The 18,649-nt window shown below is 40.4% G+C and overlaps 1 protein-coding gene across 1 annotated transcript in view; it reads right to left on the reverse strand.

The window, feature by feature from the left end:
• Positions 1-8,435: 8,435 nt before the first annotated feature.
• The window catches only part of grin3ba (glutamate receptor, ionotropic, N-methyl-D-aspartate 3Ba), a 72,447-nt gene continuing 62,233 nt past the window's right edge, over positions 8,436-18,649 (reverse strand). The window contains exons 9-12 of the mRNA XM_038728063.1: positions 13,246-13,397; positions 11,864-12,028; positions 10,423-10,490; positions 8,436-9,523 (exon numbers count right to left, since the gene is read on the reverse strand). Of these exons, the coding sequence (XP_038583991.1) occupies positions 8,560-9,523; positions 10,423-10,490; positions 11,864-12,028; positions 13,246-13,397 (1,349 nt within the window). The 3' untranslated portion in view covers positions 8,436-8,559. The remainder of the gene's footprint in view (positions 9,524-10,422; positions 10,491-11,863; positions 12,029-13,245; positions 13,398-18,649) is intronic.

Below are 18,649 nucleotides of genomic sequence, written 5' to 3' on the forward strand. Positions count from 1 at the left end.
TCAGCTTCACAGCGCGCGCGCGCACACACACAAAGGCATGGGGGCCGTGCTGGGCTGTGCAGGAGGGGGGGGGGGTTACAGGGGGAGGAGAGAGTGTGGTGTGTGCGCTTATGGTGGGGGGAGGAGACCGTCTGGTCCACACATACACATTTCTCTCTTCCTTCCTTTGCTGAATTCCTGTTTCGGGGCTACCGCCGTGAGGCGAGAAAAACAAAGGGGTAGATTTTTTTTTGGAATGTGTGTGTGTGTGTGTGGAGTAAACGCGGCCTGCCGATGTGTGCGTAAAAGTGAGGGGGCGGTTTTGGAGATACCCTGCGTCTATAAGCAAGAGGCAATTTCACTGTAATTATAATATTAGGCTCGCCATCAGATACACCTCGTGCTTCTGCAAACACTATCAGATTCGTTTGTTTGACCCACATGTTCTATGTCTTTCCAGAAGTGGGGACCCAGATGCCTCTGCCTTTGTGTACTCTAGAAGGGTGTGGCAAGCGTCTGACCACTGTGGTGCATTTGGATTACCCCGGAGGATCCGATGTGGAGACACGCGCGCACGCACACACTGTTTAATAGCCCTACATTCACATTGGGAATCACATTCACAAACCTCTGCGATTCAGTAACTCGTCGTGAATGACATTGTGGCAATTAACAGCACAGTAAAGAGTCACATGTGCGTGCAAGAATCGTGTGTGTGGCGTTCGTACATGTGCACATTTTTGGTTGCTGAAGATGGTCTCTCTCTCAGATCTATATCTTCTCCTCCCACAGTTATCAATTCTTAATGGGGCTTAAATCTGAATTTAAACATCCATTTAGCACCCACGTTTTTTCAATCACTGTTAGAACTGAGTGTTGTGAGACATTCAGGGACACTTGCAGCCTGTATGTTAATATCTGTGCAGACTAATTTGATGGGGTGCAGAGCAGGAGGAAGTCGCCTGCTGACCAGCCTCCAATGGTTTTACACTCATTCAGATATGTGCACACAGGAGCACCATCCTCCCTCTCCCCTCTCTCAATCTCTGTCATTTGGCTTGGTGTCACTGCTCTGTGCTAGATGAATGGGGGCGCCCCGTTTAGTGTTGATCCTGTCTCCAGTTGCCAGGGAGTTTCTCTGGTTCTCATGGGGTACTCCCTCGTCTCTGACTCCCTCCCTTGCGCCCCTCCTTATTCCCTGCCCAGAGCCCCCAAACATCACAAACATCACACACACACACATACACACACACACACACACACACACACACACACACACACACACTCACCACCACCACCACCACCCCTCCAATAATACCCAAGGGTTGGCCACAGCTGGCAGGAGCTAATAAACTCATCACTCACAGTGCCTGGCTCCTATTTACCTACTAGACAAAGCACTATACAGAGGGAGGGAGAGATACATGTGAGGTGGATGAACACCGTTGCTTCTACTTCCCACAGACTACAATAGCCCTCTGAACATGGTGAATTTGGTCACAGTTACAGTACCTCTGAGATGCAGAAATCACAATTGCATTTTCTTTACTCCAGAGTTAGTGCGTTATCAGCACTCTTTACTATAAACCCCAGTTGGATGGTAATTGATTGCTGGAGGGATGTTCATTGGGAATTCTTCAGTTTGATTAAAATTCTTCTTGACTGCTATTCACACGTGACCCAGTTACTTCGTCTGAGCAAAGGGCCGGCCATCTCCATTCAGATATACACATGTATATGTGGGTATCTGCATGTGGATGTTTGCATGGCTAATGCACGGGTGGGCATTCATGCAGGGACACAGATATAACACAGAGTAGATACACATATAGTCAGTGCAGACTTCAAGGCTTAGACAATGTAAGGTAGGAACATACTTTACATTGTGTGCATGAAAGCATCTAGGCTAGGTAGCTCCATGCATATGGACAGATTCACCCATCCATCTATGAAAACCCTCACAATTCTGCGATTGGAATCTGATTGATTTTTTTACAACCCATTCAGTGCACCATGACACCTGACAAAGAGCCCATTGTTTACATTATTACAAGGAGAATCTAACCATGTGTGAGTGCAGAGAACATGTGATTGATTGGCCTTATCACCGTGAGATTATCTTCACTTCATACAGTCTGGTCGATGCACCAGCACTAAATCATCAGCATGCTACTCCAATCTCTCTCGCTCCCTTTCGCTCTCTCTCATCCTCTTCAAACATCCCACACACTGTTAGGGCTCATCTGCACTGAAGAATTATATATGTTTGTGGTATCAATTTCAATTCTCCCCTCGCCGACATGTCAGCTTTCATATAAGCATTCAGTTTTCAGTGTTAATAAATTGATAATAAATTGTATTTTAAAAGAGTATTAATGTTACTATGATTATGTGGTTACATTCCCCTGTAATATGAAATACAAGACTAGTAAAATCAATACAGATGAAATGTGTAACCATGATTTGCTCTGCCATGTTATCTAGGCCACCGCTTCATGGGGTGACTGAAGTGTGACTGACCGGCAAATATACATGAGAGGGGCAGGCACACACGCTCTGTTAATACATGACTCACATCCATAGTTGGCTATTTTGTAGATAAAATGATTAGACACGAGTGCATGTCCCCAACAGACTCTCACTAAAACATCCATAATGTGAAGTCATTCTCTGCAGGTATCTCCACTCCATACTCATGTGCCGAGGGGCAGGTTCAAGTGCCGCTGTGTGGTTGAAAACAGTCATTACATGACAAGTTAAACAGTACTATTATACCCACAGGAGTAGTGCTTGAATCTCATCTAAGTGACCTCAGAAACAAAGGCATTTCTTAGAGAGAAGTATCATACTTTACATTGACTGGAATACTTCCAACATGGATTATAGTGGATATCACTTTGTAAGATGGACATCACTAAGTTATAGTATCAAAAAGTAATTAAGGACTTGGAGAGTATTCAAGTTTAATTTGTTTTCTGACAAGATAACCACTATAATCATCCTGAACTCCCACATAGATCAATTGCTTAAGTGGTCCATGGTAACATTTTGTTATTGTGGGTGTAGATTTACTAATTTAGAGAGAAAGCAAATTAGATGTATTCTGTATTGCATTTCACCGCTTAGCAGTAGTTTTTTTTGTCAAAATCATCTTTATCTCTTTTACCTAAAGTGCAAGAGATAGTTGACTTGGCTTTAGAGCTGCTACAATTTCTTTCATTAGAGGTAATGCTACATGGTGCATTATAATCATACACTAATGATTCAGTACTACTTTCTGGAGTGGTGTGATGCAATCAACGTTCTTGCAAATTTCCAGACATACTAGGATAGTTGGCCCCAGAAGTCCTAAAATGCAGGGGTCTCATTTATAAACGGTGCATACGTACAAAACGGGGCTGGAAACATGCGTACGCCACTTCCCAAGCAAAGGTTGTGATCTATAAAAAACAAACTTGACAGGAAAATGTGCGTCCCATAAGTAAACTCTGAACCATGCGTATGCACATAAAGAGGACAAATGAGAAACGGCGACTCACATGGCAGAAGGATGAAACTGTTTGAAACGAGGGCCTACCACTGTGTAAAATATATCAAAATATTACCACTGAGTAGTATAGGCTTAAAGCCTTTCTAAATAATCATATACTATGTGATTGATTTTCCCTGAAGTGCACAACAAAAAAACATGCTAATTTAAGATAATTTGCGGCGCACAAAAAGAACCATGACTGAGGATAATAAACACAAACGGAGATATCGGTTTCTGCAAAAGAACATCTCAAATATGTTGGACAGTTTAATCAGGAATCATATTAATTAATAGGCCTACTTGCATGCATTGAAAATTATTCTCATAAATAAGGTAAATAGGAGGACAAATTATATTTAAATTGATTCCGTTTTCAATGTGTCAGTCGAGCAAATACGAGTGAATAGTTTCATGTATTGTTATCACATGTTCGTTTCCTAATCGAGCCAAACATTGTGCGCCAGCGTGCGGATGTGATGCGCTGCTTGTAAAAACACATTAGCCTATGGAAAAATAACACTATTTTATTGTAATTTCCAACAAGTCACAGGCTATTTCTTTTAACTCATCGCCAGCCTCCTTAAGTGAGTGGACTGTTTGTGTAGCCTACATACATGTTTAAACACAGGTGGAATGCATTTGGTTTACTCTCTTTTCAAACTGGGGGGATCCAAATTGGTACCTGGGTCATCCCGTTTTGCCTGTGTGTGTCCCCCTCCGGTCAGTAACGTCACTACTCAAGAGGGATGCCCCTTCCTGCAGATCGATTATAAAGGTGCCCCCTTTCCTCCGGTGCACAAGAGTTGCATGAAAGTGCGTTTTTTATCCACCAAACAACTTCAGCTTCACCAAAAGGAACATGAGTCTCACACTGAATTAAATCTCGTTTTGTAGCTTCTCTGTCAGAATTTGCCTCCTTTTCTTCATGCAGTCAGTAGCTACGTATTAATATTAATGAGGGGCGTTTCACTAACCATTTATAGGCAACTATGGGCGTTTGAAGGGTCGGACATGGAGCTCCCTCACATGCGCCACATTTCAAGTTGATTGTGATTTATAAAGGGAACTTGCTTACAAGTGTAAGCACGGTTTCTGAGTATTTTTTGGCGTACGCCATTTTTGGTTTTTGGGTGCATGTACACTTTTAGTGAGGTTTCTATGCACAGTTTTATAAATGAGACCCCAGTTCTTTCAACCTTTCTGATTCCCACAAGTGCTAAACGGACTAGGAGCGCATTTTCACATTTTTATACTGGACGAGCAATAACCGTTAACAAGTAACAGGTGTGGGAAAGCACGTCCAAAGGAAAATAAAAATCAATCTTAAAATTTACACAATTTCTACATACACATGGACAATATCACAATACCAGATATAGAATTCAAATTACCATAATGCTGAAAATAATATATTACACATAAAAGGCATTTACTTACTTTCTCACGCTATTCCCTAAGGACATGAATGTTGACAATGTGGTTTTCTGTAGTTAGTGTGTATTGATCTGTATTGCTCATTAATGTATTGTTGTTTATTTGTCAGATGTCTCAGATTACCACATTTCCATGTTTTTAAGATGTATAATTATTATTACTATTTCTTTTACATCTTTTTATCAGCAAAGGGTATCGTGGTCCTTTAAGAACACACTCAGAACATGCCCCTCTCACACTGTTTTTCCTTACCAATTAAAACTCATCCAGTATAAAAGCTAATATTGAGACAGCTGCTGTGTTTTGCACTCTTGACAAACTGAGAGGTTGAAATGGCTGTTCAAATGTGTTTACACATTTGGCCAAGATAAACTGTAATATGCACATTTTATATGAATGGTTTTGGTTTCTGACTTTTTTTTATGCCAGTGTCATTTGTGGGAAATTTGTTTTTATACTCATCTGGTTGAAACCCTATCTGCAAAAAACATTAAACATTTGATTTAATAGCCATACATTTAATGAAATTAGTGGATGAAAGGATTTTAAATGGGTTTGAGGCAAAATTTATCAAAGTGGATCAAACAATATGCTTATTGTGTTCACTCACAGTGTATTATCCGGAAGTCAAAGCTTTGGGACTGTATTGTCATTGCTTTCTGCTGTCCTTTTGAAAAATAAGTTTACACTCAAAAGATGAAATAATGCAAGTAAATAAGTATATAAATGTTTATTTCAAAACATGAGAATGGTCATTATGATAAAATTCAATAATATGCTGATACAATTTTTATAAGGGGTAAATTTAAAAGTACTTGTTTAAATATCCAGTACCACAAGCTCTTTCTCATTAAAGACCTCAAATATATATGTATATTTTTTCCTCGTAGACACCATGGCAAGTTAACACAACCACTTCACACCACAGTAAAGTTTGAGACGTTTAAATGTAGTATCAATACCATCATAAAGTTCTCTAATTCCTGTGGGCCGAAGAAATTCCCAACACCTGTTAAAAGTGCTGAGAGACTCGCACAAGATTGAGTATCTCAATACTATTAGGTGACATTGCATTGTATAGTACTGGAGTGATTTCATAAAAGACTTTGTTCCCCAGGTCTGCAGCTTCCATCTGTCACTGTTTCTTTATGAGTCATATTCTTAAATTGATTTATTTGAGTGGTTTTTCTGGAATAAAACCTTAATCCATAAACTCTTCATGTCCATAGCCGCGGGAAGCAGGGAAGCAGCTCCCTCTGGTGGTTGAGTGTATATGACTGAAAAGTCCCAATCCAGTCAGGCTCTGAAGAGCCCTCTCTCTACCATCATTAAAGATTAGGCATGGAATTTACTTACTTTTGTTTTAGTAGAAAACAAATAATATTATGAATTATTTTAATTTAAATGATTTAATGATTAATAATGATAAAACAAAACAAAAACAGCATGATGTTTCACTTATCGGATCTGCAGGGGGCTAGTAATCTGTGTGAATTCATGCGCAATACAGTTGCTGAGTGGAAAATTGTTGCCAGACTCATGATAAGTTGTCAGTAATTAATATGGTGAACAACTTCATTCCACAGTGATGGCACTTACAGACTAAAACCACACACCAAGCAGATATCCACCTGTATTGAGCTGTCTGGGGATTTGGGTTGATGGAGGTTCCGTGAAACAACTTTAAGATTGTAATTCTGTTCTGTAGTTTTGCATGGCTCCATATAAACACAATATCGTCTGTTAAATTATTAACAGTATGAAATATAAAGAACCACAAATTTGAATTAGTTTTTGTTACCTTAGACATCAGCTACAGAACTTCAGAAAATGGAAACAATTTTGAACACTGACACCCAAATACACAACTCTGACACATGTTCCTGAAGCTTGTGATGGACACATTAAATGTTAATGTAGTCTTACAAGTAATGGAATGGGTCAGCATGTTTCCCCCCAAAAAACACCCTATACAAGAAGGACCAGGATTTTTTATATAAGGGGTACTGCAGTGATTTATTATTGCACTTCCATAAAGTTGGGGGACTCACAAGAGACAGAAAAAAGGGATGGTTTAAACTGAAGGAGCAGAGGCTGTGATAACCTGACTCTTAGTTTCTAACGGGGGTCAAACTCGCAAATTACTGGATCCTACAATTCCCAGTGGCGCTTTTTTTTTTTATCAGACTTGTTCAAGCTGATGTGTAGGAGGGTTAACCCACCTCATCCACCTTGGTGTTTAAGAAAAGAGTTAGAAAGTTGTGTAGTCTCCAAAAGATTATTTGTCATCAGGGGATATTTTTTCAAGCTTAAAACTCATTCCAAAGCCACAGAAGCTATTATACTACTGTTTTCACAGGCTAATACTTCTCATGACTAGTTACAGTAATATTGTGTAACACTGGAGTTAACCTTTAAAAATATGGGAAACTGCATTTTTTGACTACCCAAATTGATAGTGACACAAGGACAAAACAATTTAAATAGCATGGTACCTTGAATGAATTAAACCTAGCAGCCATAACATGGGCTGGAGGTGTATATTTGGGACCAGATGGTGTGAATCCATACAGACGATATAATAAACCTTTTTCCATTCATGTGCCATTTTCCTGCCATAGCATACTTTTTATGTGGAACCCATAAATTTACCATCTCAAAGCATCTGTTTGGAATAGCTCAATTTGCAAGACACCTGTTTAGTTTTGACACATTTCACAAGGGTGGGATTTTGTTATATAAATATTAAAAAATGCGTTTTCTGATAGCGGTATTAGTGTTGTAACGATGGCAGGACGATACACACAAGGATGGGTATCAATACACAAAAGGCTTTTTTAAAATTTAGGTACATTGATTTAGGGCTGCACCACTCTTTCTTCACAGTTTTGTAACTTTCTTTATCATTCACATTTTTGGGAAATGATTACTTTTTACATTGCATCTTCATCTCCTGCCATTGGCACTCGGTTAACAGAGAGGTTTGCGTGTGCATTTTCAAATAGTTTTGTTTGCTGTTTTGTTCACATTTAAAATTTGTCACAAATGAGTTTTCTGTGCTCTTGTTGCCGATGTCTCTATGTGCTCTTCAGCCACTACAACAGGCCATGCGTTTATTCAGCTAATAGGCTTGCATTTGTCAGACATCTGTGATTGATGGTTCATCATGTGAACTACTGGTCTCCTAAATAAGCACTGTGATTTTAGCATTGCCAGATTGCCTGATCGGGTTCTTGTGAAGGTATGCTGAGATTTTACCGAAATTATATTGGCTTTCACTCCACAAGATTGCTTTGCTTATTTATGGTTTCATGGATAATGTAGATATTTTACTTGTTCTTAGTTAATAGTAATTTTAAGCGAGTGGTAATAATTCTGAGTGTGAAAATTATTAGGTTGCAGTAAGTAATGGTGTGAGTATATATATATATATATATATATATATATATATATATATATATATATATATATATATATATATATATATATATGTTGTTCATCAGAAAGCGTCCCCTATACTTAACCTGTTCAAACCAAGCCATCTTCCCACGGCTATGCAAGCACCAACTGCGCTACTCCCTTTGCAATCCTACACATCAGCGTTAGAAAGACAATCAAGTCCCACTGCTTACACTTGATTGGTTGGCTTTTGTCCTCTCCAGAGTGTTCAGGTTAACCTTCTGTCTGTCCAGGCTAGAAGTGTTCCGTGATTGAACAGTTATGTTTCCAGGACCTGGTTGGTTGACTCGACTTCGCTCCAAACTCGTGGATGTGCGTGATTGGACAGTCCTTTCTCCCGTCAAAGTGTTCGCAGAGCGTAATTGGTTGGCTCTCCCTCTGTCCAAACTGTTAATTGTGTTTAACTGGCTGCTTCTGACATGCTCCAGAGTCCCAGGACCGCCTGATTGGTTAGCCCTCCCTGTCTGTTGATTATTCAGGGTTTGCAGTTGGCTGGTCCTGTCTCTCTCAGGGAGTTTGGGCTGAGTGGAGCTACTTCTCTCTGTGTTAATAGTTTGTATCCTCTGCCTGTCCCTTTCCCTCTCAAGACTGGTATCCCTGCGCGTAAGTCCACTCCTCTCTCTTTCCAGGCTGCTCTGGATCTCGGCTCTCCTTGCCAGAGCCTCTCTCAGCTGGGTACGGAACATCTCGATTTTGCCCTGCAGGTCCTGAAGCTCCCCCTCCCACATACTGGTCTGAGCAGCCCTGCTTCCCAGGGGAGAGAGTACCAAGCCTGTGGAGGCCAGTGTAGAAACGGGGCCCCCGTTGGCATGGAGGTTAATCTGCGGAGGAGATGCAAAAGTCCCGAGGCTGCCCAGCCCCAAACCTCCCAAGCCGAGCCCAGGACGGCCAACCATACCAGGCCTGCCGCGCACTGATGCGGTGTGTGTGCGCAGACGGTAGCTGTGGAGGGTTTCTAGGTCAAAGTGCACTCGTTTCTCCTTTGGCTCATGGGATGGTGACGAGTTGCATGTGTCTCCAGCTGTAGTGGAAGCATTGAGGGATGTGGGAGGAGATGGGGGAGGAGGCTGATGCTGTTTCCTGTGTAGGGTGCAGTTCTCTGAGATACAAGAGGAGGGGCTAGTGAAAGAGAGGAAAAATCACAGCAAAGGGCATATATCTAGTGAGATCCTGTACAGCAGTATACATGGATACATTTTCATGTAAGCAAACTGCAAGCACTAAATATATAACATACTGTATAAGTAAGTGGGATAATTGCACCTAAAACATAGTTGGTCTCAGCAATGCTATCTGACTTAAATCATGTTCATGTCAGTTGCTTTAGATTTTTTGGGGGGTTAATATTAAATAAAAAACTAAAACTAATTTTGTCACAAAAGTCAAAAAAGATCAGCAAGTGTGGTTAGTGTGGCTATTTCAACCTGTTTCTAATACAAACTGATTCATTTTAAAGAAATGGTTTGACATTTTACTCTTATTTGCTTTCTTGCAGAAAGTTAGATGAGAAGATCAAATTGTCTGTGTGGTAAATACATTTAGACTGTTAATATTAAGCAGTCAGCGGCTACTGAGAATGAATTAAACACGATATAACATGTTAATTAATGAGCTTTAGATGTAATGGTAGACAGGTAGAACATGAAAAGAGCGAGGCTAGCTGTTTCCAGTCTTTATGCCAAAGTCAGCTAGCCAGCTGCTGGCTGTAGTTTCATATTTACTGTACAGACATGAGAGTAATTTCTCTTCTAACTTTCCCAAAAAGTCTACAAGTCTACTATTCCTTTTTGATATTTTGATAAATCAGAGGTAATCTTTTGAAAGATGTTTGCACTGGCAACAAGAAAGTGATATTTGATTACAGAAAACTCTTCAAACAACTTCTTGCCAGACATCAATACTGTAATTTATTTAAATGTATAATTCTGAACAAAGTATTGATGCATTGGAAAGTGGACTGTGGATGGAAGGTGACAGTGAAGTGTGAAGATGCACAAGTCAGTCAGTGACTTCATTACTTTTCGTCGAGCCCACTCAGCTCCTTTCCAACATCCTCATATGTGGTATGGAGGGCTCTGTGAATTTTCTGCAAGTAGAGAAGAAAACAAAAAGAACCTGAGATAACTACTGTTTAGTACTGTGAATTGTATTATCAATTCAAATAAATCAGGAGAGATGATGCATTTTGAAGATTTTGCAGGTGTACAGTACATCTGTGAGAGCTATTCCTCACAAATCCTGCTGTGGTGCTCCTTTGAATAATTTAATCAGGTGATTGTAATTCAGTGAGAGAAAGTTCTTTTCTTCTTACAGTTCTGCTAAATTTTGAGAGGGGTTAAGGTATCAGTTGCTTAAGCCCTTTTTGATTCAGGTATCCAAGTGCTTTGGTTAGACTGAAAAAACCCCATCTCCAAACCAACCTCTTATATTTCAAGGGGAATATGGCTTAATTATTCCTGATTTATATACGTCTGAAGGTGTCAGAGGGAAACATGTACCCTGGATAGAGATTATCTTGAGGGACTAACTCTGATGTTGTCCTCTCAGATAGCTGAGCTGGTTTCGTGATGAATGCTAGAGGCTGCCCGGGAGTGGTTGCCCTTTTAGAAGAATGTAGCAGACAAATGTAAGCAGTCTCGATATTCACACTGCTAGTTTCATTATTCACTCACAAATATTGCCACAGGCACCTCATTTGGTAATGACTAGAGTTACATAAAAAACAAAATATGACCTTTAAATCCCCAATTTGCGGTTCCTTTTGGTGTATGCTACATGCATAAAGAAAAGTCTAATTGCAAAACAGCTATTATTTATTAATTTTCTTTATATCTTTGTCTTTAGAAAACAGTTTGGAACAGTTTGGCTTTGCATGTTAAATAAAATATTTAAAAAAAGTCAGGAATTTTAATGAAAAGTTAGATTTAATGATCTGTATGATCTTAATGATTACTTAATTAACTAATTAACATGAAATATTAGTTTATAATTTATATAAGACAGTGAAAGTGCTTATTAGTTAATTAACAAAGTACTTAATTAGCATTATTCGTAGATTAGCTTTAATTTAAAACAGTTTAATTCAAATCTGTCAGAAAAAAACATGATATAAACCAGTTTTAAGGAAAATATTAGTCTAATTCTTGACTGTTACAAGTTTCCAACAGTAGAGGGAGTAGGTTACCTGCAAAATAACTAATGGAGTTAACTCCAGGGGTAAGGATGATCCACAGAAGAACACTGGTGTGTGTGTGTGTGTGTGTGTGTGTGTGTGTGTGTGTGTGTGAGTGTTCTCATATGCATGCGTCTTTGCGTCTGCATGTACACATGAGAGTAATGTGACAATTACAGTTTTTTCAGTGTTTGTGTGTAAGAGAGAGCGCATATGACACTTTGCAAGTGTGTTACAGTGGGTGCATGTATCCAGGCCACTACACATAAATGTATGTATTTACTCACCTGGCTGGTGTGCAGCCAGTACTGCAGTGTGTGCCTGCGCCGGAGGCGAGGGATGACCAGGTGATAGAAGGTGTGTTCACCTGCCAAGGTCAGCAAGGCTCCACCCACCCCCATACACAGAAGCACAAACAGGCCTGAAAAATGCTGGATCCCCATCTGAAGAGTCTGAGGGGGCGATGACAGAAGAGAGAAAGAGTGGTGCAGATTAGTAAAGACTTAAGCAGACAGAGAGGAAAATACAGAGATTGATGATTTGTATTTACATAATTACTATTTAGGTCACGTTTTGTGAACATGCAATTGATATTCTGCTGTTGTATATCTAGTTTGGCTGTGTAAGCCCATAAGAATAGAAATAAAGAGGAGAGGGCAACAGCGTAAAAGACATTTTGGAAAGAAAAGGATGTGGTGAAGCAAGGAAGGGGAGAGGACAAGCATAAGGTGCTGAGGGGGGAAACAAAACGTGAGTAATAGAAAGAAACAGCAGTTAGCAGTGAGATGGTAAAAAGAGACATTGGATAATTGAAAAGCAGTTTGTTCCCATTTGGTTCGCCCACATTACCCCTGACATAATATCTATCTCTTATGAGGCTTTCCTGGGCCTGGAGGAAGTGGAAGAGACAGTGGCGAGCGTTTCCATAGCTCTCAAATCATGTTTCCTTCACCCGGCTCATTTCCGCAATGCCTCTGATGGCAATTAGCCCCATGCTGACTCAACAAATTCATCAGTGACAACACTGACTTTTGCTCTCAATCCAGAGGGCAAGATCGCACTAACGCACACCCACATTGTTTGAGAATAGCCCACTCTCTTGGCTTTAAATGGGTGGAATAGTAATAACTTCCTGATGCAGGGTGAAGTTAAGGTTTTCATTTCATTGGAGAAACCTATGACTGTGTAATTGCATTTGTTGCTATAATATAATTCAACTTTGAAGTGGGATTTAAAAGAGATGGCCAAAGGGAGTTGAATAGCTTCTCTAATCACAAACAAGAGATACAGATACAGACAGTGTGCTCTGTCTAGAGATTCACAGTTCTTTAAAAAGATTGAAAAGAAAAGGGAGGGTGAGGACTGACAGTACTCTGCTGTAACACACACAAGACACAAATAAGCAACGACACTCAGACAGTACGTGCCTGTAACTCTGGTTAAGGTTGGTAAATAGGCCTCAGTTTATGTGATTGAATGTCTTTGTCTGTGTGTGTATGTTTGTCTGTGTGTGTCTCTCTGTGTGTATGTGAATGTGACAGCCAGTGTATGTGGTTAGCTGGCAGGTGTCCCACAGGGAGACTCATTTATAGGAGTTCAGCTTCAGTCTTTGCTTTACACACCAAACACGTAGACAATACATGAACACACTCTCCCACCAATGACTTACCTCAGTGACTGCAAAGACTCTCTTCCCGCAGGGCACAACCTTATACCATTTGTCATGTAGCATGTCCATGAAGCCATCAGACTTGTAGCGACTCACAAACTCTGACACATTACGGGTTAGAGGAGAGCCCTGGGGCAGGCCTATACCGTAGCCTGAAAGAGGAGACACACACGGATGTAAGTTCATATGCTATAGGTAACAACATCTGACAGCAATAGCCAGCCTGTCTGAGGAAGTGACTGGAGACTACTTTCTAACTCGGTGTCTTTGTGTGGGAAACCACAGTCAGCCAGTTGCAGTTCTACATGCCGAGGCAGAGGCTTTTGGAGAAAGGAGATTTAGGAGTTTACAGGCTCCAGTTGGAATCAGAAAAAAAACTTTTTCTACCAGGTACAGTGCATTTATTTCCAGATGGTCACTTTTGGTCAGAGTAGGCAATCATGGTCCTGCCATAGCATGGCTGAGAAACATGTCAGTCTGAATCTCAACAAATATTGGCTTGCAGTCTTTCATGACCTGCAAGACTTGCAAAGATATCTTTGCAAGTCTTGCAGGTCACAGCAGGCTGCCACCTAATTTTTTAGTGTCACAACAATCCTTGGCTTCATATTACCTTACATAAAAACGATTCCAAAGTGTTCCATGCAGTGAGGTTTACACATGTTAAAAGCTGGGGAAAACAGAGCACTGGTATCTGTTTGCTACCTTGAATTAAAGTATTGGAATTGTTATCAGTACAGAAAAAGATGAATAAGTGCACCTAGAGATAGACTTCTGGAATCAGTGTCAACATCTAATGCATTTGAAGCATCATGCCGCACACTGTAGATGTTGTGAAACTGGTAGTCTATCTGTCGGAGCCTTGTGAGTTGTCCTACACTTGTCTTCTACAAAGAAATACTTCACAAGATAAAATGACAAATTGCCATGCCCAGTGCTCATTCCCATTCCCAGCACCCCACGTCTCTCAGATTGGACCATTTTTTGGGCTGACATCAAGTAGTCTGACACAGGGTTGGAGTGGGATCAAGTCTGACTCAAACCTTTAGACTCCCTCCAGGGTATAGGGGGCACACCCGCTCATATTTTACCTGAATGTGCTCCTTACAGGCAATTATGTTGCCTTGGGTTATGCACTCTCATGGAGATGGTTGCCCTGCAGTGACTTAGTGTAAGATAAATTACTAATGTGTGAATTAAAACACTATTTGGGGGGAATTGGTCCAGCACCACCATGTGTTATGAAACATTACTCGAAACTTGAAGTATCAGTCATGTATTTTTTATGTTATGTGCCCTTTATGAAAAACAAATTTTTTTAAAGACGAGTGAATGTTTACTTTAATTACTCTTTTTTCACATGTACACCGTACTCCATTCACCGTTAGTTAATGTTATTTGTTTCTTTTTTTCTGACTGTTAAAATATGATACCATCTTTCTCCAGCTATGGACTCTGTTTTGTTACCACACTTCTAGATTCTATAAAAATCACCCACACAGCTTCAAAAATAATTGGACCTCCAACCTCTCACCAACTTTGACCTCATCACCAGAGCCGTTGGTTGGAAAACACTTATTGTAGTCTGTGATGCAGATCATCCACTCCATGCTCACTTCACACTTATCCTCTCCTGTTACAGATACAAGACGCACTTTTGTAGAAAGGCCAAACAAAGGCCAGTTTCACTCCATTTGCACAGGAACTTGATAACATTAGAGCTCTTTTGTGGATCTTCTTTTGAAGGTGTTCCTTTGTAAGTACTATTGAGCTGTTGATCTTTGTTGAATGTTGCTGGTGTAGGTGGTTCCTGACAGGCAGTGAAATATTAATACACTAAAATCAATAACACATTTTTACAGTTGCCTAGTTTAGTTTACATTTATATAAATAAAAACTTGGTTTTGAGGTATTGTTTTGTTTTTTTATAAAACATGACATGACGTGCAATTCAGAGTTCAAACCTGCCGCTGTCACAGAAATGAATTCAACGGCCTCAAAGATATTTTAATTATGCAGTCAGTAATGCAAGTAATTGTTATAGTACATTCAATATTAATCTTTGCTTGATTTGTAGAAATTGTTTCATTGCCTCTTGATTGGGTGTTGCCTTAGAATTGCTTATTTCCCTCTTGTTAAACACCAGCAGTATGTGGAGTAATGACACCAGACACAGCAATATAATATATAGTAGTTAAAGCAATAAAATTATATAATTTTGATATTTTTAATTAACAGATTTAAGTACTCCCACCACCCCCCTCCACTGCTCATTGCTTTAATTTCAAAAGCGGCACATTCATGTATCATTACACAACTTGAAAGCTAGAGAGAATTGCTGCTCTGCCCTGCTCAGACTTTGAAACTGCATCTGTTTTGCATTACCCACATTTCTGAAGGTACAAAATGAGACAAATCTGTCCCTCAGCTTAGAATCAAAAGACCCTCTGGGAGATTTATTGGTATACAAGATCTCCTGGGGTTGTTTGTTTCATTTCATCTGTACTGCAGTCAAAGACACAGTCATGCATTTGTGCGTGTGTGTGTGTGCGTGTGTGTGCGTGTGTGAGATTGACTCGGACCTGGCAGCTGTTTCTGAGTGTATTTATGTGTGTGTGTTGGCTGTCAAGGTGTATAAGCCTGATGGGGGTTGTGGACAGAAACAGAATAGCTAAGGTTCACGTAACTGTCACACTCTGCTTCCTACATGACAAAGACTGTCTAAGCTTCCCTCCCTTTGCTCTTAGCCTCCTTTCCTTAACCTCCCCTTCTCTCCTCAATTTCTTCTCCTCTCCCTCTCATCCCTCCTCTTTCCCCTGTCCGAGGTCATTTCTCTCCCACCATCGCCGCTAGTCTCTTCCTCTGTTAGTCCGCTCCTTATCTCTGTCATCCCTTCAATTTTGTTCAATTTCTTTTTCACTCCATTCTTCTCTTTATCTTTCGGCTCCTCTCCCGAGTCTGTTGCTTTGTCTCTGTACGTCTCCCTCCTCTTTCTCCCCCCCCCAGCAGACAGACAGCATTTCTCTGTCATCAGCCTATCTCCATCCGCGTTTCCTTAGAGCACTCAGTCAAATAGTGAAATACAAGTGGGCAGCCACTTGTCATTTGTTTTGATTCTTTCCCCCAGACATCCACATATTCCATCACAAGCCTCAAGTCCCAAAGCTGTCACTCAAATCCCCCACACACCTACTCACTCACAGACACTCCCAGGCACATCCACACAGTTTTATTCCAAACACTTTATATAGGTTTGTAAAAAATGGTCCTTACCTTATTTGTGAAATATAGATCGAGAATGCAACTGTTCTGCAAGCAAAGATCTTATGATCTTTCATAACTTTAAAATTATAATTGTAATACTGCTTCTTTTAGGACATTGTTGCCTCTATGCACTGTTTTCTGTTGTGTTTATTTCATAATCAAACACGGCGGCCAGTATTATTGTGTAAGTGTATGTGTTTTTCTTGGATTTGTGTTGATGAAGTTTGACTTTCTGTATGTATATTCCTTTCGAATTTCATTTTTTTGCTGCTGGAAATGTAAAACAATTTCCTGTGTGCCAGAGGATCTTTCTTATTGAATGTTTAGTTCAAATGTTGCAAATGTTAAAGCCTCTATGAACTCAGTAGTATTTGTAGTGATTCAATCAGTGATAGAGCAGTCTTGTATAGTATGTTTTAGGGTTGGAGAATCTAACCAGCAGTGTATGCATTTCTTTCTGATGTGTTTGTCCTGTTTAATTAAAGTATGAACAATTAAAGATACTGAGCTGTTGGCTGATTGGTTGCTTAGAAGGTATTGGTTGCTGTCAGTTTATACGGCAGAAATATATTAAAATTTGTAATACGAATAAATTTAGGTTGGTAAGAGATTCATGATGTCTGCAATTCATTACATTTGGTTTAATGTCCAGCCCCAGTATGTATAGTTATATGATTATTTAAATAAATGATTATTTTCTCAATTAATCACTTGGTATAAAATGCCAGAAAATAGGGAAAAATACCCATTACAATTTTCCAAAGCTCAGGGTGACATCTTCATATTGTATTTTGTCCGGCCACCAATTCCAAACTGAGAAAACAAGACATTCATGCCAATAAAGCTAATCTGAATTTGAATTTGTAATATGTAGTTATGTAGCTATTTCTTAAGACAGAAAAACCAAATCTTCATTTGCTGATTCATTTTTTGCCAATCAACTAATCAATTTAGCTCTACATAATTAGATTTACTTAACCAGTGCATTCTGTAAGGCATATCTTCTGAAAGGAGGCTATCCCACTTTAGAATTAAACTCTTCTACCCACATTTCCACACATACACAGTCACACACAGTCACACACACACACACACACACACACACACACAAGCAGACAAAGGCATCCGTACGTCACTCCTGCCAGACGAGAGCTGCCCGACGAGCAACAGTCTCACCCCGGCAACAAAATCTTCTGCCAGCCTCATTTTGATCTTCAGACACGCTCTGTCCTGCTTGACTGAGCTTGTGTAGACCACTTATGCACACAGCGACACACGTACACAACCGCCACATACACATACAAACAAGCAGCGAGTGGCTGCGTGTTCTATGGCAATATTATTAATGGGGTGTGTCTAGGCTGTCGTAAACATCTCCCAACGGCACTCAGTGAAAATGGGCGCACGGCGACACCCCCGCATCTCTCTCCACTTAAGTAGCCTGAAGATTTCAGCAGAGCACCTTGCCTGCAGCGACTCCACACTCCCAATTCCTCCGCCTCTCTGTATCTCCTGACCACAAACCGCTCTATAAATCCTGCCTGTATCCTCATATGGACCAAATAGCACTTCTTCTCTTTTTCCCCTCCATCCTTTCTCTCTCTCTCTCTGTTCTTTCTCTCCCCTCCCTCACTCCATCTGCTTGGGGTGAAGGTTTGTCTTGATTAGGGAACTCTGTTGGCTGGCTCTTTTATCACTCGCTGTGCAGAAAGCCTCAAACTGGCAGTGGGCAAATGAAAGCCCTCTATCTCCTTCTTGTGCTCAACTCCCACCTCGCTCACCCCCCTGCTCACTGGCCCTCCTTTTCTTTACCTTTGTTGTTCTTTCCCTTACTTACTTTTCTCATCTCATATTCATTCTTCTCTCCCACCCCTCAATCTCCTCTCCTCCTCCTGTGTGTTTTCCTCTTACATTTCCTATCTGGGCCATTTCCTGCTCTTTCTTCCTCCTTCCTACCGTTCAGGCTTATTGAGTTATTTCCTCCCATCTCATTCTTCCTCAAGCAGGTTTTGGAGGTGACTAGCCAACAAAGGCAGTGTGGATTCCTCACCTGCCTTTTCATGTAGACAGTGAATCAAGTAGTCATTTAACTGACCCACTCTACATACCAGTGAGACCTGCTTCCTCATCCTCACAATCA

Source organism: Micropterus salmoides, unplaced genomic scaffold (genome assembly GCF_014851395.1).
Source record: "Micropterus salmoides isolate LMB-PRFRI ecotype aquatic unplaced genomic scaffold, ASM1485139v1 Ms_hic_scaffold_19, whole genome shotgun sequence".
Taxonomy (NCBI): domain Eukaryota; kingdom Metazoa; phylum Chordata; class Actinopteri; order Centrarchiformes; family Centrarchidae; genus Micropterus; species Micropterus salmoides.